At 44.1% G+C, this 27105-nt stretch overlaps 2 protein-coding genes across 4 annotated transcripts in view; both read right to left on the bottom strand.

Moving 5' to 3' along the window:
- Nucleotides 1-8546, bottom strand: part of sorl1 (sortilin-related receptor, L(DLR class) A repeats containing) — a 54183-nt gene extending 45637 nt beyond the window's left edge. The window contains 1 exon segment of the mRNA XM_048982607.1: nucleotides 8189-8546. Coding sequence (XP_048838564.1) covers nucleotides 8189-8497 — 309 coding nt within the window. The 5' untranslated portion in view covers nucleotides 8498-8546.
- A 5584-nt stretch (nucleotides 8547-14130) lies between these two features.
- The window catches only part of LOC125712490 (carotenoid-cleaving dioxygenase, mitochondrial-like), a 30787-nt gene continuing 17812 nt past the window's right edge, over nucleotides 14131-27105 (bottom strand). For all 3 annotated transcript variants that reach the window (XM_048982609.1, XM_048982610.1, XM_048982611.1), the window contains 11 exons: nucleotides 24345-24543; nucleotides 23105-23316; nucleotides 22766-22881; nucleotides 21945-22047; nucleotides 20888-21016; nucleotides 19458-19618; nucleotides 17846-18013; nucleotides 17491-17628; nucleotides 16584-16766; nucleotides 16203-16313; nucleotides 14131-15369 (listed from right to left, as the gene is read on the bottom strand). In XM_048982609.1, the coding sequence (XP_048838566.1) occupies nucleotides 15232-15369; nucleotides 16203-16313; nucleotides 16584-16766; nucleotides 17491-17628; nucleotides 17846-18013; nucleotides 19458-19618; nucleotides 20888-21016; nucleotides 21945-22047; nucleotides 22766-22881; nucleotides 23105-23316; nucleotides 24345-24543 (1658 nt within the window). In that variant the 3' untranslated portion in view covers nucleotides 14131-15231. The remainder of the gene's footprint in view (nucleotides 15370-16202; nucleotides 16314-16583; nucleotides 16767-17490; nucleotides 17629-17845; nucleotides 18014-19457; nucleotides 19619-20887; nucleotides 21017-21944; nucleotides 22048-22765; nucleotides 22882-23104; nucleotides 23317-24344; nucleotides 24544-27105) is intronic.

Consider the following 27105-nt stretch of genomic DNA (forward strand, 5'->3'; position numbering starts at 1 on the left):
GGGTTCTGCTCTGCATGCAGATGCCCTCAGCTGCCGAAACACTGCAGCCAGCAGCGGCCCGGGGTCCCGGGGTCTCGCATTCGCAGACAGGGCCATGCGCCATGCCGGAGAGGATGCTACCGGCAAGAGCCACCTTTTAAACTTTGCTCAGATTTCTTACGAGACCCTGCGGCATTACATCTATTTCGGGGGGGGGATAAGTAGCAGCAGACACAAAATTCTGAGACAGTTCCCGTACGCCACTGCCAGAAGCCCAATATTGTCACACCATCGCTGGCAGTGCCGGTGCAGGCCCACAGCTGATAGGATGGAGAACCAGACTGAAACCACAGAACGGCGGGAATCATTCATTTATACAGAACGGCTTCAGCGCACAGAATTCGGTGCGTCTATTAATTATTTTTTAAAAAAAAGGTCCACGATTTGAATCAGGACGGTAGGGAACAAAGCCAGAGGACCATCGAAGACAGAGACCATCTCTCTTCAAGCTACTATACAGCAGTTTCTGTCGGGGAGCTTAAAATAAACCAGCCTTTCTTGTGTAACCCATATGCAAAAAAGAGGGGGGGGGGGAAACAGCACACATAGTTTTTCCTTCATACTGCAGATTGAAAAGAGAAGTGAAGGAAGTCAGGCAGTGGAGGGAAGTGGGCTAGAGAGAGAGCAGAGCCCGGTAACAAAGAGTAAAAGGACCAAGGTCTCGCATAAAGTCCCCAGGGTCACCAGGCTGCCTGCGGTGCCAAGGGGGACAAACAAAAAAAAACACTGCTTGTGTGTGATGCCGTGACTCTTAGCAACGAGGCACCAGAGGCGTCTCTGTTTCGGCGGAACACACCGCGTGCAGGACTGGACATGCTGCATTAGTCTGCGGCAGTGAAGGCATATAACTAAAAACGCCAACCCCCCCAGCTAGCAGGAGAGTGGAGGAGGACGTGGACTTGAAACCCACAAGGTTGTCGGCTTGAATCCCGGCTCAGACCCTTCCGTCGCTCTCTACAGCTAGACACGCAAACGACTTCCCCTTGCACTGACTGCCAAGTTCTCACTGGAGTTAGAAACAACTTTTTGGTCAACAAAGCATATTTTCCTGCATATCGTTACTGTAATTAATGGGAGAAATGTACCAGGAAAAAAAAAATTTTTATCTGAAGGTTGTTAGTTCAAATCCCAGCTCAGACCCATCCATTGTACTATACAGCTAAGCACCTAATTTGAACTGCTTTAGTTAAACATTCACTCACACTGACTGCCAGTTCGCCTTGGACTAAGATTATATTTAAACGTGGCTGGACTTATTGTTCAACAAAGCAGCCCTTCCTGCAGTTAATTACTCATCATGAATTTAGGGAACACGACCTGAACTCCTGGCTGCATTTGAGAAGAGGCGTGAACCTATTTACTGTGTCGTCATTCGCTTCTACAAAACAACACATTTAAAATAGCGCCGTCTCTACAGCCCGCTGCACTAAATGTCAGCGTCTATGCCATGGTCAGACTCAGGAAGCCCGTACAGGGAATCGGTGTGGAAAGGCTGGCCGTGACCATGGCGAGTGAAGAGAGCAGAGGGGTATTAGTGTGAGATTATCTCTGTGTTGTTGTTTATCTACTTCCCCAAGCTAAGCCTAACCCACCGAACAGATCGAAGATCGCATGACTCTTCTGCGTCTGCACCCAGGTCCCCCTCCCCCCACCTTCTCAGAGCCAAACTCCTCCCCAAACACACTGACAGCTGCTAAAGCACCTCTGACACCAAACGTCAGTTCACCGCGTGATAAACTTCAGAAGGTTCCACGCACGATGGACCTACAAGCAGGATGACTGTGGTTGGGGGTTAACAAGGCTAACTTCAGCCCTTTGGGTTCTGAGTAATTATTGTCCATTGGTGAAAAAGCTTTGCCCCAACTTGGGGGATGGAGAGCACAAAGTCTAGGCTCTGTGCTGAATAATGCTAGGTTTGAGCCAGCTGGGGGGTGGTGGTTAATCACTCAATGAGACATAACATGAAGACTCCCCTGTGTCCATAAAATCAGCACCCAGCATTCAGCAGAAGACTATGGTGAATTAAACAACGCAGAAGCCATGTGTATGTATGTATGTTTTTTTTTTTTTTTTTGGGTGGGGGGGGGGGTGAGCAGAGAGGAAGTTATGATCAGGTCTTTGAACAAGGTCCACAATCCAGGTCACACTCACTGACATGGCCCAAGTCCAGCGTTTTTTTTTCTCTCCATGAAAGACTTCCTGCACGCAGTTGGAGAAGGAAGCAATACAGGCTGTGGGCCAGATATGAGCTATAGTGGGATGGCGAGGTGTGGGGGGGGGGGGGAACTGCTCCAATATGAAATAACAGGCTCTGCATTAAAATATATATATATATAGTAACACCAACACATTGGTTTCCATCGGGCAGCCAAATTACAAAAACAATGTGTGCGTACGTTGGATGGGCTGGGATGTTTACACAACTCGCAGTTAAATGTATCAGGAGATTAGGCACTCGGAGAAGAAAGAGGCTTTTTGGTCTTGGCGAAGTGGGAAAGTTATTTCATAATTTCATCGAACTGTAGACACATGACAAAGCTAAATTCAGAATGCTTACCGCATCTGCCAAGCACAAAGTATCACAAATTAGGGCACCTGACATCGGAAGGTCTTTGGTTCAAATCCCAGGGTTGGCACAGAGATTTCACAGTTGAGTCCCTGAGCAAAGTCCTTAACCCCAAATAGTTCAGGGTCTGACTAAAAATAGTGTTGGGGCGGTATACCGGTTCATACCGAAAACCGTTTTTTTTTATTATTATTGTTATGATGTGAATTTTTGTTATACTGCAACACCAGTTTAAATAACCTAAACAATGTTTGGAAAGTAGCACAGCAGGAAACTGTTTGGGGGGGGGGGGGACCTTTGTCACTGCTGCACTGCTAAAAATGTACCGCGAAAGATCAGAAAGAGAACATATAGCTGATGCTGGAGTTAAAAATAATGAGACACTGGGGTTGTCAAAAAGATCGATTCTCAGTTACTAATCGATATTAAAAATCAGTATCTGGTTAGATACTCATTTTCACTATTATTGATACCAACAGTGCGGTTTTCGCCTCCTTCGCCACGCTTCACACAGCACCACTACAGCGCAGACGTGCATGCACGCACACATGCACACACTCGCGCAGCCCCTCCCCTTCTCTCAATAGCCGCTGGTTAACGCGCACACACCAAGTTCGCCGAACATGGCATATGCTACAGTTGAAGGCACTTCGCAAGCAGCTTTAGTAAAATAAAGTGACGCTTGGAAGTATTTTGCAGACGAGCATGGAAAGGCTAAGGATGTCGATAAGCCTCTATGCAGACAGTGCTACAAAGTTGTGGCGATGAAGTCAAGTAGCACGTCAAACTTGGCGAAGCATCGTAAAGACCAACATCCCGGTCTTTATGAGAGATTTCGCGAGGTCAGTAAAGGTCGCATTCCAGCAACACTGAACTATTAAACACTTAAAAATGTTAACTTCACTGGTGTACGCCTTAACATTAGCCGTTTATCTATAAGCAGTTAGCCAACAAACACGTTAGCCGTATGCTATCATTAAGGTAGCGGATAGGCGCAATGGCTAATAATAAAATAATAAAGTTGATGTGGGAACAATACAAAACAAAAATGTGTCCGGTAAAATGTGGTAAACAGCCAGTCATACTTAAAAAATAAATAAATACTGTGGTATACCGTGAAACCGATATAACTTTGAAAAATAACGCGATATACATTTTTGGTCATACTGCCCAGGTCTACTAATAAATAACTCAAAGTTATGTTAATTGTAATTAACGACTGATGGGGGGGGGGGGGGGCACCTACTGGTTTAGCGTCACTTGCTTCCTCATCTCAGCTTTGATACTGGTCACATCAAACACTTCTCTTCCAAAGAGAATTACGGCCTCGAGGTGTGACGTCTCACCCTCCCATTCACCAAACGTATAACTGACTCCGCCTGTGTAGACAGACCAGTTGGGCCAGTTTAACTGGGCTAAATAATCACAGAAAGCAGGTGAAAGACTGTCAGGCACCACATCTACAAGACCAAAAAACTGACCAAAGACAGACCAAGGAGCAAACTAAAACATAAGGAAGACAAGAACATTACTGGATATATGTAACCGAGGCAATGTTAAAGCACAGTACCACTGGTGCCATTTACACGGCCTCATAATTTAGCTTAGAGTAAACGCTGGATTAGACTGGCTCAAGCAAACATACATATTCTGCAGGAATTAGAAATCAATTTCAGCAATCGCACTGCAGCATGTGACAGCAAAAGGCTGGAACCCAGTGGAAACTGTTCCTGTACTCAGGTAGGAGCAACCAACATTAAGGCAGAAAAAAAGCACACTTCCTGTCAAGGTGCAGAAGACTTCCTGTTGTGGGACAAAAAAAAACACTCAGATGCGGTCAAACAGCAGCGGTAGCACACCAGGCTGACTACCCCGCATGAATTCGTCTGTACACATAGGTTTTTTTTTTGAGTGGAGAGCTCACAGTTGCCATTTTGAGGGTGCAAACTGATTCATAAGCAGTCTGGCAGTCCAACAGATCCACTCCTCAGCTTCCTGAACGCCGCTGAGTTCTACATGACGTCACCGTTGTTTATAAGATGTGTCCGTGCCTCGTTCGGAGCCGCCCGGCCCGCTGGAGGGTTAACGAGGATATCGTCCCAGGTGGATTCCCGCTGAAGCCGAGCAGGAGGAGGAGGAGGGTGAGGTCCGTAACAAAGGGCCAGGAGCTATGAGGCAATGCTGGGAACGGCTGCACCGTTCAACTGCTCGCCGGATGCTTGCACGCCGGAGGAGGACTGGAACAGAGGTCGCCATGTCTGGCACAGCAGCTACGCTAAAGCACTTTGTGCATGATGGTATGACACAGGGCCCTTCCTAGCTCCCATTTCCTGCAGCTTGCTTTGGGGCAGTTCTTCACCCATATTCCTGTCAATTAAGCAGTCGGGTTTAATCCATGATTGGAACTTACAGCCGAGCGCCACCCTCCCTGCCTAGGTCAGGGGACGAGACATATGCCTTGATTCCGTCTTTTAGTCACGCACTTCGACAAAGTAACTGCAGAGAAGTACAGGGAAAAGCACCTTATATTTCCATCCGAAGGTTTTCAGTTTGAATACCAGTTTAGACCTTTACATTGTGCTCTGCAGCTAACTTGAACTACTACAGAAAAACATTCTGGACCCTTTGCATTGAACTAAGATTATATATAAATGCAGATTTTTATTTTTGGTCTCCTGCATATCATTACCCAACATGCATTTGGGAAACATGACCTGAACTCTTTGAACCTTTGAGGGGAGGTGTGGACCAGACAGACCTATCTACTGTGTCATTATTGACCTCTACAAGAGGACATGTCTTGTCCTGCCTTGTCCAATCCAGTCCTTAACCCACAAGTTCTGGAAATCAAGCTTTTATGTCTTTAATAATATGTTGTGGAAGGAAGAAAAGAAAAAAGACTGACTGACTGACTGACCTTTATTTTCCTACGAGTTTCTTTTCTACCAGACGGCGAATAATCACCTTGAGACTCCCTAAGATAATGTTTCTGTGTTTCTGTTAATAAGCAAAGCAGCTCAGAAGCATTCAAAGGAGAAGCAGATTGTTCCCGTCCCAATGGGGCACGTCCTCGAACAAAGAAAACAGTAAGTTTATATACTTTTCTAATCTTCCCTAAAAGGACATTTTCAACAAGACTGGTCATTGCAATACATGACCAAAGCACGACGTCCTCCTTTTACAACTCGTGTCTTCATTTCAGCTCCAACCCCTCCTCTGATCATCCTCAAACCTCTTTTAACCTCGGCAGAGTATTTGTAACTCAACAGGTTGGAGACACACCTACAAGTTGCTTGTCATTTCTCCACTTGCGAACCCATATTACGAGTTGGAAGACAAAACCACACGTCCCGTACTATCAGCAAAGCAGCTTGTACAAACAATTTTCTTCATGCCTCGGGCCTCAAACACAGCGCCAATCCCATAATGCCTCCCTCCCATCCTGTTTGGTCAATTTCCCATCCATGACGTTCACACGTACACAGAAGCTAAACAGAACAAACCAAGAATCATGTTCTTCCATTGATTTTCCTCAGAGAAAAGCAGATTGTGCCAAACCGACACAGATTCCCGAACGGCCCCCCTCCCCAGAAAAAAACGAGGTTCAGGAGTGACGACATGATAACTTCATCATTCTTACTCAGCTGAAAAAGCACAAGAAAAGACAGTGTGGTTAAATGGGTTCCCCATTTATGGAGGTCAGATTCGGACAACGTTTGCCTTCCGCAATAGGAGCAAGCGTGCAGAGGGCTGTCAAAGTCACCACCTCTCACTGGGGTCTTTACCGAGCTGCTCGAGCACAGAGCGTTTGCAGGAGCCGCTGATATGCAATTCTGCTTAAGAGGACAATGCCAAACGAACAGCAAACTACCACAGCAGTTCAAATTTACAGTAGATATTTTAAAAATTGCAAAAAAAAAAAAGTCTATAGACTTCACTAAACGTTTTTGATGTGGTTTCCTGTGAGCATATCTGCCTTTCGCATTCCTAGAATCTGATTAATATCAGTGAGGCAACACCAAAAAAAAAAAAATATATATATATATATTAAATCACCCATGTTACATGCACATTATTTAACCCAGAAAAGAAGTGGGTTGAAAGCTTGACTTTATCAGAACTTGGCAAGTTAAGGAACGTAACCTCGACTTTCAAAATAACACACAAGTATGGACTGTGCGGACAACTCATCCACCCCAGAAAAAAACAAACAAAAAAAAAAAACACAGTAATGTGAAAGCTTCCCCGCTGTGGATTGCTGTTTACAAATGGCTGGAGGAAACGGTGCTGCATTTCCGAGGAAAGCTGAAGCTGGCCTTCTCCAGGGGAAGGCAGGAGGGGAGACAAATAGCGACATGGACTGAATTAATGTCATTTTCATTTTCTGAATAATTTTGGACATTTTTAACTTTAGAGTTCTTAGGCAAACTATATCTGTCAAATGTCCAAAGACAAGCACTTAGGCTAATAGAGGGCTCTAAATTACCCATAGAGTGCAATTCTGTGTGTAAGTGTGTGCATGTGTGTACCATGTACTGGAGTTGGCATCCCATCCAGGGCACACCCCAGCCCAGTGTTCTACATTGCCTCCACCCCAAAACCTCAGAGGCAAAGTGATAGAGTTGTCGGACTTTACACATATAAAAAAGAAAGAAATTAACAGCAATGTCCTGAGCTTTGGAGCCAGTAGTTTGATGAGCCGTGCATCAGGGCCAGTCAATCCTATGGGCGACATAGGCGGCCGCCTAGGGCGCCAACTTGTCAGGCAATTTTACTTTGCCTCTGACTGGGGGAGGGGGGCGCCGGCGGTGATGCTCGCCTAGGGCGATACATCGCTTAGGACCGACACTGAACATATCTGTTCAATTCTCCCGTCCAGCACGCTCAATCCTGCTCTTTACCTGGACGCGCCGCTGCTTTCAGTCTGGCGGCGGCAGAGGCGGAGGGGGCTTTGCAAACGCCAAGCCCCCCCCCCCCCCCCAGCAGACGATCCCGCCCCTTTAAGTGCAAATCGCCCGTGCAACGTTACGGCCAAATCACAAGGGAATCGCACCTTCTTCCTCCTCCGCCTATCGATTCCCTGTTTAGTCATATTGCCGCAAGTCAACGAAGCAGAAGTGAACGAAGTGGGAACGAACTAAAATTACTTTCACCAGCGCAGTGAAGCTACATGCCTATAAACATAGGCGTGTTTACATGTATAAATTATCCAGACCGTTCGCACAAATAATTTCGAGAATGGAAACAGAAAACAAAAGAGGTCAATGATGGCATTAGTGGCTAAACACGTCCCGTTAAGATCCCAGAGATAAATACGGGCCAAGTAGTTTGCTTGGTTATGAGACAACCAGTTACCGACAATCCTCCAGTTTGCATTTCAGCGAATAACCCTAAATAAAGTCGCCACTGCACGTTACTAATTGTTAATTTACGCTTCGGTAGCTGACTAATTGAGGTATGAGGCGAGCAAAGCTTTTAGTCACTTAACCGAAAGGCTGCAGCGCCCCTGAATTACGAGCGACGAACTCGCCGGGCACCGCCGTTTATCGGACGCGGCTCCCCGGCTAACAGCCAGGGTCTTACCTTGCCGTACACCTTGAGCAGGGGCGGCTCCGCAGCGCTCCGGCGAGCGCGGTGCTGGGGTATCCGCCAAGCGGCTCCGTCTCCGGGCTCCGCGGCTCCGCGCACAGCCCGGACTCCACTTTCGGTGCCCGTTCCGTGATGCTCCCGGTTGGCGTTCACCCAAAAAAAGCCCCTTTCCTGCGGCAGCGCGAACCGCTGGTCACGACGGAGGCGAAGACTGGAGGAAAAGGACCCCGGGACGACAACGAATAAAAGAGTGACGGCGTTCAGCAAGGGGACCCGCATCTTGAATGACTGCCTTGTCGCCATGTTTGTGTATCAGTACGGCAACGCCGAAGCTGCGCCCCCGCGTGGCCGACAGCTGCAAGTGCTGCGCACACGCTTCGTCCGCAGAAGCGCGACTGGCCGCTTCATCCTGCAGCGCGCCGTGCATTAGGCGCTTTTGCGGAACTCCAGCAGTTTTACTTCTGTTTTGTTTTATTTTTCATGATTTACTGGTAGCGACCATCAGCCGTAATGTTGATAACAATCGTGTGGGGAAACTGCTGGTTAGCGACTTTAAGGGATTCGTAATGGATATGTGAGCGCCGGGGACTTAAAGCAGCGATGCCTTGCGCGTTGTTTTGACGGGTTATCGATTTGTGATGCATCGGCAGTTTGGCTTCTCTTTACTGTACTTATTCTCTACATTTTACTTATTTAAAGCATCACATAAGGTATATATCTTGCTGCTTTAAATTTAACTGCAGTTGTTGAATTAAAGCTTGATTTTTCTGTGCATTACTGACACTTCAGAACAAGTAAACCAACGCAACGATATGTATATGTTAGCAATGACGTATTTATTTTAAAATGCTTCTGAGTTTTTTCTTATTTACTATGGTTTCGTTACTGTGTTCATTGATAGGTCTAATTTGTTTAGATATGTCTCCCTACACGTTTTAAAATTAGTTTTAAAAAATGATAGTAGTGTATCCAGCAAAGTGATCTCAGAATAAGTCAGGCAAATGCTTCACAGCCCTCGTATTAACATGCATACCTCACAATAGTTCAGCCTTGTCGCAGACTTCACATACTCTGATTTTTACATGTATTTTCAATGCTGGAAGTGTCAGCCATTGAAGAGCGACAGATTTAAGCCGCTGTATTCTGGCTCCTTTTTGCTTCCAAACTGTCACGCCTTTTCTCCTCTGGCTTTTCTCTGGTTCTCGGTTAGCTGTGCACTAGCTCGGTAAGCGAGACTCGTCACAGTCTTTGCAGTTGGTTCAACGCGCTCATTCTCCGCATTAAAACAAACCAGATGTTCAACTATGGCGTTTCACACTATCCACTTTATTCTGAGTTTGTGAGCTGTGGCGTAGAAAAAAAAAAACCCACAAGTACCAGACATTTTGTGATTAAGCATGCGACTGACCAATCACCTTTATTACAGCCGACCACTATTTCTAATCACAGTAGAGGCTTGTACATCTTTGAGAAGGGACATCGCTAGGCCTGTTTTAGCCCCTCTAAAATGTTTTTTATACCTCTCCAAGTAAATGTGTAGGTATTGGCTTGAGTCATGAATATCTTTTTACTTTATAAGTTTGCCATCAGACCCCCAGTAAAGACTAACTCCCCAATTCACTCATCTCTAACTATGCCCCTGGAGAAGATTATATACATACATGTTAAGCTTTAGTACAGGGATGCACAGCGATAGGCTGGCTGTCCTCGCCCCAGACTGGCAAATCTTACCAAGTGCCCCTTTTGTTAAAAAACGACCACACTAAGTTGACAACAATTTACAGAGCCCCCACCCCAAAAAAAAACAAAACCATCCCTCCCCCGTCACCACCCCCCTGCTGTGACAACCCCACCCCCCCCCACCCCCGCCGGCTGCACCCACTGTCCAGAAGATGAACTTATAGTCAATTAAATTAATTAAGCCCCTTACCACAAATTAAATATTTATCACACTGACTGATAAAATATCACTCTTCGGGAAATAAAGATGTCAGCCCGTATTTTATATTAGTCTGCATCTTTTAGGAGATTTTGCCAATTTGTGCCAAATGTTGAGTTGCAGGGTATTTTGTTTTGCATGATTATCTCAGCATTTTATTGGGGGAGACTAAGGTAACTGCTGCAGGCTGGTGTCAGCATGGTTCAGCGCGCGGCCCTGAAGCAGAGATGCAGGCCGGCCTCACGGAGACGCTGCATGCAGGGAAGTCTGCGTCACCCAATAAAAGAAAGCAAGAAACTGCAGTGACCCCAACAGCTCCGCCGCTTGGCAGGATGTGCCGCTGGTGATGTCAGCATGCGGATTTTCCACTGCTTTTGAGCAACAGTCCATCTGATGGGCTTATTCTCAAACAAAGGTGCTGTTTAAGAAGATCACTATCTGCACCTCTCTCTCGCCATTGTATTTCCTGAATCCCACCCCTAAACACCATCAGCTTACAGCCTTGACCTGTGGGTGGGCACCTCCTGCGGGGGTGGCTTGTACCAACCCCCGCCTCCCCCCCAGGCTGATCTCCTGACCCTCCCTCCAGTTTGATTGAACTGTCATTATCAGCACTGACCCCATGCAAGATTCCCACATTGTACATTTTGTATTGATAATTCACTGTTCACCTACTAAAGCCTTCATGCTTGACTTAGGATCCCCTTAAGTCATCGTTTGCTTTAAAGTATTTGCTAAACAGATCCGAATGTTAAATGCATAGGGCATGTTAAATCAGAAATATTTGTACAGTTGATCAAATAACTAGATGTCGATCCTGAGACAATGAGGTGGGTAATATTCTTGCTGCGGAGTTATCATGGCACAAGGTTTCATCATAACTGACCCCCTTTTCCTGCACAGAATTATTAGTCTGACATTGTTATACTGCGGAAAATCTGGCCACCATTTTTTAAAGTCACTTGTCTAATGTAGGGTCACGGGTGTGTGTGTGTGTGTGTGTGTGGGGGGGGGGGGGGGGGGGGCTCTCTATGGAATAAACACTAATTCAGCGATTAGCAGAAAAAAATGAGGTTTAAGTTGTTCCCTAGGCTGCATGGGAAATGCTCCAGGCCCTCAAGATGGATGGTTGGATGCGTTCGGATGATTTATACTGCTGGATAATTTCTGCAGCAGTCGAGTACCTTGAAGTCACAACAGCAAGATCCCTCCTCTGGATTCTTCTGCTTGTAAATGCAGTCATTCACACGCTGGAGGCCCGGCACCTTAATTAGCTGTTTCCATTATCTGTGAGCCTGCTAAATGTGCGGTAAGCGAATGTGACTGCGTGAAATCCCAAAGTACATGTAAAGTACATCCCTTCCTGCACGCATGAACCGCAAGCCGTCCATTACAACTTCCTGCCAGGCTTAATTAGCCTCTAATTAGATAGCTGATTATGAAGCTGCTGAAGCTGTATCCTGCAGAATATGCTGGTGTGAGCGATAAAATGGAGTCTAGGCTGTGACTGAAGAAGTTTGCAGAAACTCGGTCTGTTTACTTTTCCCATTTTCATTGTTGGTATGATGCTGTAAAGTAGCCGCACATCTTAAGATCATGGTTGGGTATTAAAGGGTTAATGATATACAAAAAATTTGTTGTTAAACAATGTACCAAGTGAAACGAGTGTCCGGCATTCAACATGTTCACATGTTTTTGAATTTTGTGTGGTTTCTTTGGCTGCCCTGGACATAATCCTGTTCACCTTACTGAGAAGCTTCAGCTGGTTGTTGACGTGGTCCAGGTTGCTGCCTTCAGTGTGAGATAGTGAATGCTTCGTCACATGTCACTCCACGTCAACCTGGTAGATATTTCCAAAGAAGGCCACCTTCCATATCAGTGACAGTCTGCAGGCCTTTCTTGCAAAAGAACAAATATTATCAAAGAGTGCAAGTTGTCCTTGAACTGGTAAGCTGAGAATATACCATGATATACCATCCGAGATATACCATAATATACCATGATATACCATCCGAGATATACCATGCATAGAATGGCAAGTTCAGTTTATGCGCCATGATTTTTTGCCCAACACTGGCCGGTGGCAGCTCTGGGGGTGTACGGCAGTGTGTTATACACAATGCAAAACCAGAGACATGATATCAAATAGTTTTTGTGTCCCAGTTGGAATCTAACCACTGGTGATGGAATCGAGGAGAGGGGAAGCCCATTATTGTGAGCTACCGCTTGTGACGCTGAAAACTTCTTAATAAGACCTCAAAAGCTGATATTTGACTCCCTTTGACAATTTACACTAAATGGTGATATAATAGTGTCTTATAGAGAACTGTGGAGGGTTTGGGAGACAGTGTCCATTAAACATTATAATAAATCAAATATTTATGTTATGTTTTATAGGTTTGCTAGAGAAGTGGCCAATTCTGACATATACCTGCAGAGATATACAGACTGCATGCTTAGGAGAAGATATTTGGTTTTATAACTTCAGTGACAAATGGCTTACAACCAGTGTACCCTAAGACAGTGTTGAAAATGAGGTGAGTCGTATCAGAATTTGTATGGCTGAGGCCGGCTTTGTGTCCAGTAAAACTAGGAAATAAAACACGTTTAGTGAAATGCAAATGAAAATGTCAGTCCTGAGACTGAAAGATTAAGGATCAAAGGAGCCTGACTGTGTAACAACACTGAGGGAAACGTGTATTATAAGAACACCGCGTCAGAGTAGACCCTTTACAGGTTAAAATGTCCTTTTAGGTGTTTTACATTTCTGCACCTCCTGGCCCAGTATTAATTAGCTCCTCGCCCCGGATTTGCGCACTAGAACAATTAGGTTTAGATTCTCCCACTAGGGGAGTGTGCCATAAAACGGAAGGAAAGTCAGGAGGATTGCAAAACATGCAAGAACATCTGTTTTTTTTTTAATACCTAAACATTTTATTTTGAAGTAGAACATTTTGTAATACTTAAGAAAATATTTATGTAAATTGTTTGAACTGCTTTGGGAGTTGTTTCTTTGGCGTTGTTAAAGATTCCGAACAAAGTCTTTTCATTAATTGCCACAACATTACAGGTTTCTGGGGCCCCAGTAACCCCCCCTTTTTAAAGATCTAGCACTGCAGGTTAGCAGAACATTTAACTCAATATTTAGTATTAGTGACTGTGGTGACTGCTTGCGGCCAACAGGGGGCCCACGCAAACGCGTGATTTGAGTGTTGGTAAACATTATTTCCTTTAACGATATTATTGTTGTTGTTGTTGTTTTTGTTGTTGTTACTGGGCACATGGGCATGCACTGGCCCTGAGTACGAACTACGTTTGCCAGATAAATATGTCCGATGTTATTAAGCTCCTCTTTGTTCCTAATGAAGAAAAAACAGCTAACAGCGATGTTCTTTAAAAACGATCTTCACACGTTAATTAGCCTATCATACACAGTAGCCTGTCACATCGCGAAGTAGCAAAACGGCATGTCAGACAAAATGTAACTTTTTACTATTTTTTGTCTTCTTTTGTTTTATTTTATTACGTCTTCCCAATGACTCTCCTAACCTCAAAAACACCGATCGCGCAATTCCTGCTTATTTATGTTTAGTTTCGCGGATTTACGGACGACTGGAGACAACCAGAAGAATTCGATCGGTTATAGGTGAAGATAACCTAATTTGGATTTATAATGGACATCGTATGGGTTGACTCAATGCATATAGAATTAAAGACTGCAATGATTAGAGAAGCTGAAGGGAAAGCCGCAGGACGACGAGAATGAACACAGAAAGAAAAAGACAAAAGTCTGAAAAAAAAAACATTTTAGAGAAATTCCAACAATATTAAGGCCCATAAACTGCACAGTACCTAGTAATAATTTCTTGGTGACATCTACTGGCAAATGCGGAAAGTACAAAGCATTAAGTCGCACGACCAAATATCGACAAATTCACTTCTGAATTGCAATGTCATGCTGTTCCTCATATTTAATAAAATCAGAAACACAGAACACTCTGTTTTTAGCAGTTTATTTTGAGATGTTATTCTTCTGCGCCTGCTGGTAGATTAATTACATACATCCTTACCAGAGGCGTCAACAGCACCGAGTGATCACGGTATGAGTTGCTGCTGTACTGAAATGCGTCATTTACGGTTCCCCCCTTCATCACATTTCATGAAACATACTTAACATTCTCACGATCATAAGAGCATTTTTCTAAACAGTTTATGAATATAGCACAACAGTAATTACCATAATCAGTGAAACAAAACCAACTCTGGTACCAAATGGAAATAATTCTGTCTACAAATTAGTTAGTGGCATTAAAATGAAGTTTGTGCTGAAGCCAGGCTTGACCAGGTGACCTGACTGAGACACACGCTGCCCCAGTCGTACATGGCTATTTGCATACACGTACTAAACCATTTGCAATTTGTGTGAAACAAATAGAAACAATGTCCCGCTGTGTGAGAGTGACGTCACGGCGCGGGGATTAGGCTTGCTGTTTTGCAAATGTTAATTGTCATTTGAGAAATGTGTTAAAGCAAATTGGGAAAAATTGTAACGTGAAATGTAATACGAATGTTCTAATGTCCTGCAGTACACATTATATAATTAGTAAATTGTATTTCAGAATAAAATATTTTATTTAAAGCACAGAATTTAATGTTGTCATACACACAAGCGATGTAATGATATGGGTGTCGGTTCAAAAGCATCAAAGTCGACCTCTATCCACAGTAACTTCCTGTGAGAACCAAAATACTGCTTTCAGAAAACATTATTATAGACCCATTGCTTCCGGGATAGGCTCCGGACCCCCAGCGACCCAGTAGGATTACCGGGTTTGGAAAATGGACGGATGGATGGATATTATTCTAGATTATTCTAGCAAAATCTTCCAGGACAGCACTTGCACGTTCTAAGTCCCCTTTCACATTTTTAAATACAAAGTTAAAGTTAATTAAACATTTTGGTAATAAGTGCACTAATTATAAATATAATTATTTGGTAATAATTATCTGAGAATTAGTGTTAACGACAGAGGTGATACATTCATTATAGACCTTTGGATTGGGTGCTTCTTTACTACATAATCTCCTGTGCAGTGTCTCAGGGTCCCCCCGGGGGGGTGGGCACGTCGGATTCGTACACGCCGTGGAAGCCATACGGGATCTGCACCGGCACCTCAGCCCGGCCCAGCTCCTCAAATGTTCTGGCATCCAGGATTAGAAGGAATGTACTCTTGCCCTGGAACAATAGGAAAATGTAAGAAAAAAAAAAAACAATAAACTGTTATTATAACCACCTTTGGCTGGGATGAATCACTCTGCCTCCGTTGTGGTATCATTTGGATGTTTTAAAGGGTTTTTCTATAGGGTTGAGCAAATAAATAGCAGTGAGACAGCGCATTGCAAGCAGTTCAGAGAGATATCAGCACGTTTAACACATTAATGTTATATTTGTGGTGCGAATAATCAGAAAGCCAGAAGCAACCCTCTGGTGGGCTGGGAACTGGACCGAACATTTAATGGACTTTAATGTTTTGCACAGTTTTGAAACTGTAAATCAACACCTGAGGTATGTTTAATCACAGCATGTAAGGGCCACAGTGGCTTGGGGTCGTCACTGTGGCCAAGAGCTCAGTTAATTGGACAGTAAACCTCAATCATCTATACAAACACCATTGGCCATTATGGTTGAACATTTATGTGATATATGGAATGGCGGTTGAGGGTTTTGCAACCAGATTGAAATTCCATGGTGATATAGGATTATAGGGATATAGGATTTTACCAGTAAACTGGAGTCATTATATGAACAGTTGAACATTATGCATGTCGATCTGGTGTCAAAAGTGACAAGCAAAGAGACAAGTTGGGTATTATGGCGAATTTAGTTTATATATATGTTCAAATCAATGGGTGTGTTGCGTAGTGAATGCGTGCGAATTCCTGTATACAATCACACACATGAGAGTGTGAAAGGCTCCCAGTATGGTATTTAAAAATGTCTGTGCTAATCACGTAATAAACAATGTCGTGTGTTGTCTGAAATGAGGGCTGTTAAAGCTAGCCTCTTACCTGTATGGGAGTGATGACCACGGACAGTATCACCCCATCGTCCTCAGCAACGGCCCCAGGCGATGGCACAAAGATGGGTTCTGAGGGGTAGAAATCTGGCTGGGTCCACACCTGGTACCATCCGGGGGCAAATATCAGAAGCTTAGGTTTACAGCTCTCCACATAGAACTCTGTATCAGCAAGCTATAGTTTCATATTGCTAATTTTGTTCACTGTTATCATTACGGCCATAATAGCAGACACGCTGCCACCTGTGATATAATCAGCTGCACAAAAGCAATGTTTTCTTTTACTATGGAAAATAAAATTCTTGTAAACCTTAATCACAGGCAGGGGAAGTCCCCCTTGTGAACTGCCACGTAATACCTGAACTGCGCTAACCTTGAACTTTTTTCTTTGCAGGTCCATTTTGATGAGGGAATCCCCCACCAAATGTCTGAAACCACAGCCGTAAAAGTATTGGTATGGACGGGTGTTATATCTGGCATAGTTGATCTGTGGAAACTCCAGGCCACCGTACTCCCGGAGGTCATCGCCATGGAGATCCTCGTGGGTACAGAACACCTGTCGAGCAAGAGGGTAACCGCACAATCCAAAGTAATGCTGGTTGATGCAATGATTAGCAATGGCCAATACATTCAATTCTAGGCATAATTTTTTCTGGTATTTCTCATCCCATTTTCCCATAACAGTTCATCCAATGCAATGTCACATTGGAGCTTATACCTAAAAAGCACAGGACATGAGTAAGGGGACACATGAGACTGGGTGCTACATGTGTTTGCAATCCACGAGGAAACAGGGGGAACAGCATATACAACGGCCCAAACCTGAATTCTGGAGGTATGTGTCCAGTGTTTCTCACTGAGCTTCCTCAGGCTGGTCGAGTACAAAATTATCCTCAAATTGCACGGGTTTTCCACTAGTTAAATGGCCTTGAATAATTATCTGACTGGTAGGTTTATCCCAAACAAACTGGGAAGTATCACAAATGTTTCCAGGCAACAAACAAACAAACAAAAAAACAAACAAACACGTGTTCTATGCTCTTCCTAAAGAACCAGTGTCTTCTAGGTTAGAATGTCACAACAGTCCAACAAACACCTCACTGCAACAAGCTAGCATACACTTGTGCCCTCTGTGACCAGTCAAGGTACCATTAGATTAGTCTTGATTCACTGGATACTTCTGATCTTTTACCATGTGGCCACTGCATTCCATGTTGAAGGATCACTGAAGATCCCAAGATGTATTGTGGGTGAACAAGTTGTTAGCGCCCCCAACTTACCACATTTTTTGATATCTTCTTAGCTGTGGCTAGGCTGCAGTGACGAGTGTTTAAATTTTGGCCATAGGGCGTGTTCTCATGTACATTAAGAGGCAGGACAAACCGGCGCGGGAAGGCAAAGCACATCTCGTTGTACACCTGTGAACAGAAATCAGTAGCATTGTCTAATGGGCAGTTTTTGTTTTTTAGGAATGACAGTATAGATATGATGGCAGACAAAACTAGTTAGCAAATGCAGGAACCTGAGTCTGCTTGTGTATGTGTGTCAGGTGTAGGAACCTCTCTGTCTTTCCATTAGCATCTGCATGTGTGTGTGTGTGTGTGTGTGTGTGTGTGTGTGTGTGCTCGTGCCAACCTCATCTAGGGCTTCCCCGGATTTGCGCAAATTCTGGATGAGGAAGTTGTTTATCACTTTGCCATCGTCCAAACAGCAGAGGTCCAGCATTAGGAAGCCGTCCTCCTCAAAGGCGTTGATCTGGTGAAAGAAAGACAGCGGCCTGGCCTGGTACTTCACTGCACTTGGCTGCGGAAGAGAGCACAAAGTCCGCTTTCACACTGAAGCCTGGGCGAAATACCAAAAGGACGGCAGGGTTACATGTCGAAGAAGCAGCACTGTGCTGGGAGATAGACTAAGCGGCCATTCTTAGGTTAGCCACAGCCACAGAATGTTTCCAAAGTACTTCACGCTGGTGGTTTTTAACATAGACAACTTTCCTGCAACTGCAGTATAAATGTTCTCATTTCATGTGAGAATCTCACACCGAAGGTATCAAATAACCACCTGCTATTTGAACCCCTAACAGTAGGTTCCAGCAGGTTAGCGCACTGACTGGAAGCCTAAAGATTCAGATTCAGCGAATCATTTCTCTATCTGGAAATGGCACATTTACATTTTTTATTTCATGAAAATAAAAAATATTGCATACATTTTTTTTTTGCCAACCTATGCCTTGTCCTTATCTTTTTCGGAAACTGTAGCAAAATTATCCATTGAAATTAAATGATTTTTCAACATTCTCCAGATAAAATATTGGTGAATTTCACCCTCAATTTTAATACAGAAGCCTACAATAACCCTATTAAACTAGGTACTAGCGATGTAACGTTACACTCAACTCACGATTCGATACGATTCACGATTCTGAGTTCATGATTTTCCCACGATTCTTTAACAAAATGAGCTGCAGAGGAATTAATTCAAGAGTATTTATTTATCTTTCAAAACTGTGCAAAACGTGTCCTCTTGTTAACAGTGCAACTGAAATTGAATAAAATACTGTTTAAAAAAATCACAAGCCATAAATAAATTAAGAAAATCTTCAAATAAATAAATGGCAACGCTTTACATTAACGACACCTTCATAATGTACCCATTAAGTATTCAGAAATCATTCATAAACATCATGCATGTATACCTTTACATCCTAACATCCCTTAACAGCTGTAATATATATTAATAACAAACATTATATAATAATAACAAACTTTATAATTATATAATCATGTAATGTTTGTTATTAATGTATATTAAAGCTGTTAAGGGATGTTAAACTGTACTTGCATGCTGTTTATGAATGTTCTATGAATGTATTATGAAGGTGCACTTCATATAAAGCATTACCAAATAAACTGAGGCTTGCATGTGCAGCTCTTTAGCATGGTTTGCCCTTTTAATAATCTCCGCTCTGGCGGTGGTGAATTGACCTCACTGCGGTGCCGGTGGACATGCTGAAGCATGTTCGTTTTGCTATTTGTGTATGTTATCAATCTTTTATAGTGCTTGAAAAAGCTTGAAATATATAGTTTTGCAGGGCTTTTTAAATTTTTAGTCCCAAGATGAAACAATCGTGACAAATTAAATAGATATAAAAATATAACTCAATTTTTACCAACTGAGAGGGCCAACTGGCCAATGACCCTTGACAGTACATGAAGGCAAGACTCAACATGGTGCTTAAAAACCTCACCTCGCCTGTATGTTTGTTGACAACATGAAAGACCGTTTCCTGATTGGGGTCCCAGTAGATGCCCTCATTCAGTGCCCTCCCCCGCAGCTTTCCCGTCAGAATCTGAAGAAGGTCCAGCTTTAAAGGCTGTTCGATGAACACCACATAGTTCTCGGACATTGCTGCGAGGACACAGGCCAGGTCATTGTCCTACAACTGCTAAACTCATGAATGTACCGACATAGCATCAGTAAGAGACAATCACCGGGCGCCCGCAGCTCTATGCCTACATGCACTGTACGTACCGTGCCCTTGGCATTTAGACATTGTTTAGCTAATGTTACATGTTTTTATACCATCCATCCATCCATCCATTTTCCAAACCGCTTATCCCATTGGGTCGCGGGGGGTCCGGAGCCTATCCCGGAAGCAATGGGCACGAGGCTGGGAACAACCCAGGATGGGGGGCCAGCCCATCGCAGGGCACACTCACACACCATTCACTCTCACATGCATTCCTACGGGCAATTTAGCAAGTCCAATTAGCCTCAGCATGTTTTTGGACTGTGGGGGGAAACCGGAGTACCCGGAGGAAACCCCAAGACGACATGGGGAGAACATGCAAACTCCACACACATGTGACCCAGGTGGAGATTCGAACCCGGGTCCCAGAGGTGTGAGGCAACAGTGCTAACCACTGCACCACCATGCCGCCAGAAAGAGAAAGCATGGCCCGTATGGGGATCGAACCCATGACCTTGGCGTGATTAGCACCACGCTCTAACCAGCTGAGCTAACCGGCCAAGTGGCGTTTTTATACCATGTTCAACAGAAATGTAAAAAGAGAACTGGACACAGACTGAATCTGTAAAGGTCACTTGGAGCGGGTGGGTGGGACAGGGTTAGAAAACAAACTATAACTGGACCCGACCCAGCTGTATGACTTACATGAAAAACACTTCAAATTAAAACCCCCAGGACAACAAGGAGTTCCTTCATACAATGTACAATACTGTGCAAAAGGCTTAAGCAGTCAAAGGAAATGTTTAGTCATTTATCTGGATAACAAGTATATATTGTTTTCAGGAAATTTAGGAGTTTTTCAAATGGCTAAGCTAACACACTTTGACAGACATCATAGTTTTCCACCAACATGAATATCATTTAAACATCATTTCCTTTGCACAGTGCAAGACTTTTGCATAGTAATAGTTGTCTTGAAAACCCTATTTTTTTCCAGCAATAAACTGTGACATTTTGTATTTGAGACATTATTATCAAAGAAAAGTCATAACATTGCTGAATGCTGCCTTATCAATTATATCAATCAGCTTGTATAGTCTAAGAATTTATTTATTATTAATTGCACCGTGTCCATTCGCTGCTAGTGTCTGTCATAAATGAAACATACTTTCCCCGAGATTACTTGGCTTAATTTAATGAGAGCTCACCAAAGCTGTGGTAGTAAGAGGGTTTGTTCTTGATTGCTGATGGGATGGAGCACACCACTTTGGCTTCCTGCAGGGTGTCTTCCGGTCCTGCTTTCTCAGGAGGTACACGGATGATGTTGTAAAAGGCACCTGAAATCAGGCACAAGCACAGTTTGAAACCATCCTTCAATTGTTTGTGTGCCGCAGTTAGACGGCAGCCTGACTTTCAGTGAATTAACACCACAGACGCCACCACAGATTGAGAATAACTTTTTCTAAATGTACTAAAATTTGTCCTTCCGGATTAATAAAGTAAATAATTAATGTCTGTCTGTCTGTCAAATGTCACGATGTAGTTTGCTATTTCTGTTAGTATTCCACAAAATGGGACCAAAGCTTTGCACCATCTAAGGGTCATAACTGGATTATGTTTCCTCAAATGATTTCCATCAAGAATGAAAGATAGAAATTTTATATCTTTTTTTTCTTATTCTATTTCACTTCTGATAGTTTCAGTTTTCTTGGTAATGATCCCGTGTGGCGCTTCTGGAAGGAGCTACGCGGCGGCAGGTGTAAGGCAAACAAAAGGAGGTCTTCGAAAACAGGAACAGAGAAATGAAACAGGACCAGGAGAGGTTAAAACGGGAAGGCTAGCAAAAGATAGGGCACTGGCAACGGGGGGAATGACGTCAGTGACTGGACTGACGAAGACAGGACAAGCGGGAACTTCTATACAAAGACAACCGCGGGGCAACGAGCATCTGGTGTGGCCACATGAGGGGAGGAGACAGGGTAGGATGTCATACGCTGCCTGGCATTTCGCCTGCCTGCTGTTGTAGGTGTGGAACACACTGAAATGTTCCGGCATTTCCGTCAAGATTACAGGGGCCCTTTTCCGAAACTTAAAAATATTCTGCAGGGAAAACCAATAATGACTTCACTGCTACACTGCTGGCAGTAACAGGGCCGTTGTTCCACTGAAGAACCACAAATAACTTCTGCTTTTAGATTTCCTAACCATAAGTGCGAAGGGCTACATGGGCCAGACTGGAAAGTGATAGCAAACTGGAAGTTCAACCTTTTTTGGTGTAGGAGTTGCCCATGTTGTATGCAGTGCCATCCGGGTCATAGTGAGGATGGGCTGTGGCAGCATTTACTGCAATGAACTTACTCCAGTCTACCTGTAAGTGGGGGACAAACAGAAACATTATCCTGATTGTATACAGATTAACACTTGACTGGGACACCATGCAACCTTTCAGTTTCCCTCCAAAATCCCATTAGGAGTAAGTTACAGTAGGGGTTCGCTGACCTTCTCATGTCTGCAAACTGGTTTATCCATCCATCCATCCATCCATCCATCCATCCATCCATCCATCCATCTTCTGTAACCGCATATCCTATTAGGGCCACGGAGGGTCCGGATCTTATCCCAGGGCACACTCACACACTCACACCTACGGGCAATTTGGAAACTTCAATTAACCTCAGCATGTTTTTGGTCTGTGGGGGGAAACCCCATGATGACATGGGGAGGGCATGCAAATGCCACACACACGTGGCGCGGTCGCGGAGATTCTGACCCAGGTCTCGGAGGTGTGAGGCAGGAGTTCTAACAACTGCACCACTAGAAAAAATGTCACGGGCCGATAAAACGGTGTTGGGGAGATGGGGTGGCTGATCAGTAATTTCATAAGTTTAACTTTCTCTCTTTTTTTTTTAGATGCAAACAAAAGCAAAAACGTGAGGGGCTGTAAAAAAAGAAAAGAAGATTATATGATACTGTTAATTTTTGAAAAATAACCAAACACTCTGCAAAACTCTGTGTTCTGCGGCCTGGTGGAATACTGCTGCACTTTCACTGCACGAGCCACGTCCACCCCGACACACAGTCAGTACCTTCTCCTTTGACATCAGGGTCTCGAGGTCCACCCGGTGCATTAAGGGAGACTCAGTGCTAACGTAGTAATCACCCTTGTACTTGACAAAGTGCACGCTGGCATTGTCAGTGTGCTCTGCAGGGCATGTAAAATGAAGAATTAGCATTCAGTGGATTCGTTTTGCTTATGTGAGTTGAACAACTGTGCCTTACAGGATATCTTGGATATTGACTCACATCTGTGCATGAGTTATGTTGAATTAAATGAACGATGACTTCCTGCCAAGCTAAGCTGACCTGATGACACACACCCCGAGGAGACTCATTTTGTCGCACGTGCGATCGGTCTGTCAACTCACTCGGCATGACAAAACGCGTCAGGAAGCGCTGGAAAAAGTTCTTGCAGGGGTCAGGCATGGCCAGCGTGCCGAACTCTGACGTCGTGATCCGGTTGTGCTCGCTGTTGGCCTTGTAGCTGTCGCTACGCAGGAAGTGGCTCTTATAGGTCACCTGGGTACCCTTGATCTTGAACTTGTGAAGCAGGGCCATGCCATCGAACCAGTGGTTATAACTGGGGAGCAGAAAGGATTATAATATAACTGGTGCACTGGCTATGCTCACTACTTACAGGTAAAACTGACAGAGGCAGGTTGAGTGACAGACTCAACGATAATCAATCATCAGTGCTTTAGTTTGTGGCACTAGGGCAGTAATTCTGAGCCCATGGGTCACGCCAAGTTCTGAAATGGTTGTAAGCCTATGCTGACCCAGGATCAGATTTCCCAGCCCCAATTCTAGAATTAACCTATATATTCAGGTCTTGGGTTCACAAATATAAAACCTTGAACTTTCAACCAATCCAAGGAGCCAAAACACAGATGCTTAATTTAAAAGTCACTGGTACATCCAATCAGATTTGTGCGACAGGCATTGATTGGTGTAAACTGCACTTGATCATAGCCTTAATTTAGACCTCTACTTTATACTTTTTACTGAGCTGGCATGGTAAATATTGGGCTGTGGTGCAAAAAAGATTGAGAAGCACTGCAGCAGGCGACATTTTCTGTGTTTTAAATATATTTAGTGTTAGATATGCTGGGTGACGATAGATTCTGGTGCCGCCTATGATCCACATGCAAGACAATGCTTAAGATTTTACGAAAGATGTTTGCAGCCTCATATTATATAATCTGACAGCAGAGCGGACACTGCGGACATGAGATAAATAAGGGTTAATGCAGGAGAAGCAGAGCATTATACATTTTTAAACACAGAGCTGCAAAATGAGTTGAAAAACGTTTATAAAGCACCGTTGCCGAATCCTTGAATCTGAAGGGTTGCGATTAACTTTCTATAACCACACAGTGCCAGCCTGTTTGAGGGACATGAAAGCAGTAAAAGCAGGTAAATGTACTACAGGCTGTGCATTGAACGTTTTTGATGCACTCCACAAAAGCAGCCATGCATTAAAAATGAATTAAAGAATGATTAATAAAAATGAACGAGTGCCTGCAGGCCAGCAGTGTTGGCCAGCCCTGAGACACGGCTGATATTTCAGTGCAGGTCGGTGAGACCCGCCCTCCTCCACCCCAGACTCACGTCTGTGTCCCAAACTCGAATTTTCCTGGGCCGTTCCGATAGAGACTGCCGTTGAGCCAGGCGGGAACGTGTCCGTGGATCTCTGTAGTGATTGGCACCGTCGTCTCATTCACCGAGCTCACTAGCGGCGCAATGCACGGGAGACCCTTTGCCCGGCAACGGTTCTTCTCCTCCGTCGCCATGGCCCGTGTGCTGGCATCTATGAGCAAAATAATTCTAGCTCTGTGAGATGTTAAATGTGGAGACCGTACCTGCACTCGTTGTGCGAGTCTGTGTTAGTGGTGGGCGGATCGATCCAAGTATCGATAATGATGTTGGTATTGATATTGATCAGTTCCAGTTTAATGAGATCGATACTTCAGCCTCTCCCTGTCACGTGTCTCAGCGGCGCCAGGCTCACGTACACACACACACACACACACACACACACACATACACACATACACACACACACACACACACACACACACACACATACACACACACACATACACACACATACACACACACACACACATACACACACACACACACACACATACACACACACACACATACAAACACACATACACACACACACACACACATACACACATACACACATACACACACACACGCACACACATACACACACAGACACACACACAGACACATACACAGACACACACACACGCGCACGCACACACATACACACACACAGACACACACACATACACAGACACACACAGACACACACACAGACACACACACATACACAGACACACACACACACACACAGACACACACACAGACACACACATACATACAGACAGCAGGCTTATAATATCTATAATTATTTATATTTATAATTATAAGTATTATAATAGTGGGTTGCTGAGCCATGCTCGTAATAAACAGCAGAGACAGTTCGTGGTTTAATCACCAGATGGCATTTATTACACCTGTACTACTACAACCCACATACTGGCGCACGCACACATACACGCACACTACGTACAACAATAAACATTAACCACTACACATGACAGAACACGCAGCACATTTATAATCACACAAGTGATCTGTTCTGGTCATTTGGGTCGGAGGACTGGCCAGGGCAGCAGGACAGTGCCTATACTTCCATCATGTAGGTTCGAGTCTGTGTTAAGACACCCTGGATAAAGGGGCGAGTGCAGCCACCTGTTTTAAAGCTAGTGCTTAGACTAGTTAGGTGTTATTTTGCTTATTTTGTCCAGTTAGATAAACCACTTAACACTTGTTAAGGAAACTCTTTGGTTTTGTTGTGTTCTTTCCTTTTGCGCTGACCACAGTCCAGTCCCTCTTCTTTCTGAGCGTCTTTTGTGTTTAGTTAGTTATCTGCTGGGTAATTCCGGTGAAATAAATGTACTGTCTTTACTCCCCGGCTGCAGGACTGAGTATGTGTGTGTGGACTATCTGTTCGGGAGGCTCCTCCTACTGTCCACCACAGCTACATGTGGGGGGGGGTCCCTCAGCTACACTGGTTAGCAGTTCAGTCTCGTATCAAATTCAAAATATTGCTTCTATTTTATTTTATTTTATTCACCTTTATTTAACCAGGCAAGACAGATTAAGAACATGTTTCTTATTTACAACTGTGGCCTGGAAAGGGCAAAGCCTTTAAAAAAATTTAAAATATTATTTCTCATTCTCAAAGTTCTGCATAACCTCACTCCCTCAGTGAACTACTGACTCCCAACTCACCCTCACACCCCCTCAGTGAACTACTGACTCCCAACTCACCCTCTCACCCCCTCAGTGAACTACTGACTCCCTACTCACCCTCTCACCCCCTCAGTGAACTACTGACTCCCTACTCACCCTCGCACTCCCTCAGTGAACTACTGACTCCCAACTCACCCTCTCACCCCCTCAGTGAACTACTGACTCCCAACTCACCCTCTCACCCCCTCAGTGAACTACTGACTCCCAACTCGCCCTCGCACCCCCTCAGTGAACTACTGACTCCCTACTCACCCTCTCACCCCCTCAGATCTTCTAATTCCCTCCATCCTCTAAAGCAACCTTGGGATTGTGAAAGGAGCTATGTAAATGTAACCTATTATTATCATTGATATTATCATTATTATTATTAATCAATGTAGGACGGACAAGTGCTCAGAAAACGAAATGCAGTTTGGCACCTAGTGCAGATTTATGCAAAAGTGCCATGAACAGCTGTACATGTGATAAATCAACAGCTACAATTGCATCTCTATACTTTTTCTTCTTTGCGAAAAATGTCCTTAAGTCCTCAGATAGATCACTTTGTTGTGCTGCTACCTCACACTGTTTAACAATCCTTCTTCCTCTTTTTTCTTTAAATTTACAGTCACTATGATCAGCCTTTGCTACCAGTAAGTAGTGAATTGCGAAATATATGAGCCAGCAGTTCATTTGCTTTGACTGCTTGTGGTTATTTGGGGGTGGCAGTTAGGAAGAATCTCGGGTTATGTTATGTACATTTACAGAATACACCAGGATTGTTGAAAGAGTTTTCAAGTCCCATCCCAAAGTACTGCCCAGTTGGTTTGGCACTTTAGGTACTGGAAATTTTGATACTGGTAATTCTCTGGAAGTCAATGGAAAAAGGAGAGTACTGAACCAAAAGTATGGTATCTGGTGTGGTGGGAAAGTGCCCACAGTTTCATAAATGAGGTTCCATGAGTCCTGTGCAACCTATGGCCTTACAGAATTAAGCGTCTTGTTAAGAAACCACTGCACTGACCACAGGACTTGAATC

Source organism: Brienomyrus brachyistius, chromosome 18 (genome assembly GCF_023856365.1).
Source record: "Brienomyrus brachyistius isolate T26 chromosome 18, BBRACH_0.4, whole genome shotgun sequence".
NCBI lineage: Eukaryota > Metazoa > Chordata > Actinopteri > Osteoglossiformes > Mormyridae > Brienomyrus > Brienomyrus brachyistius.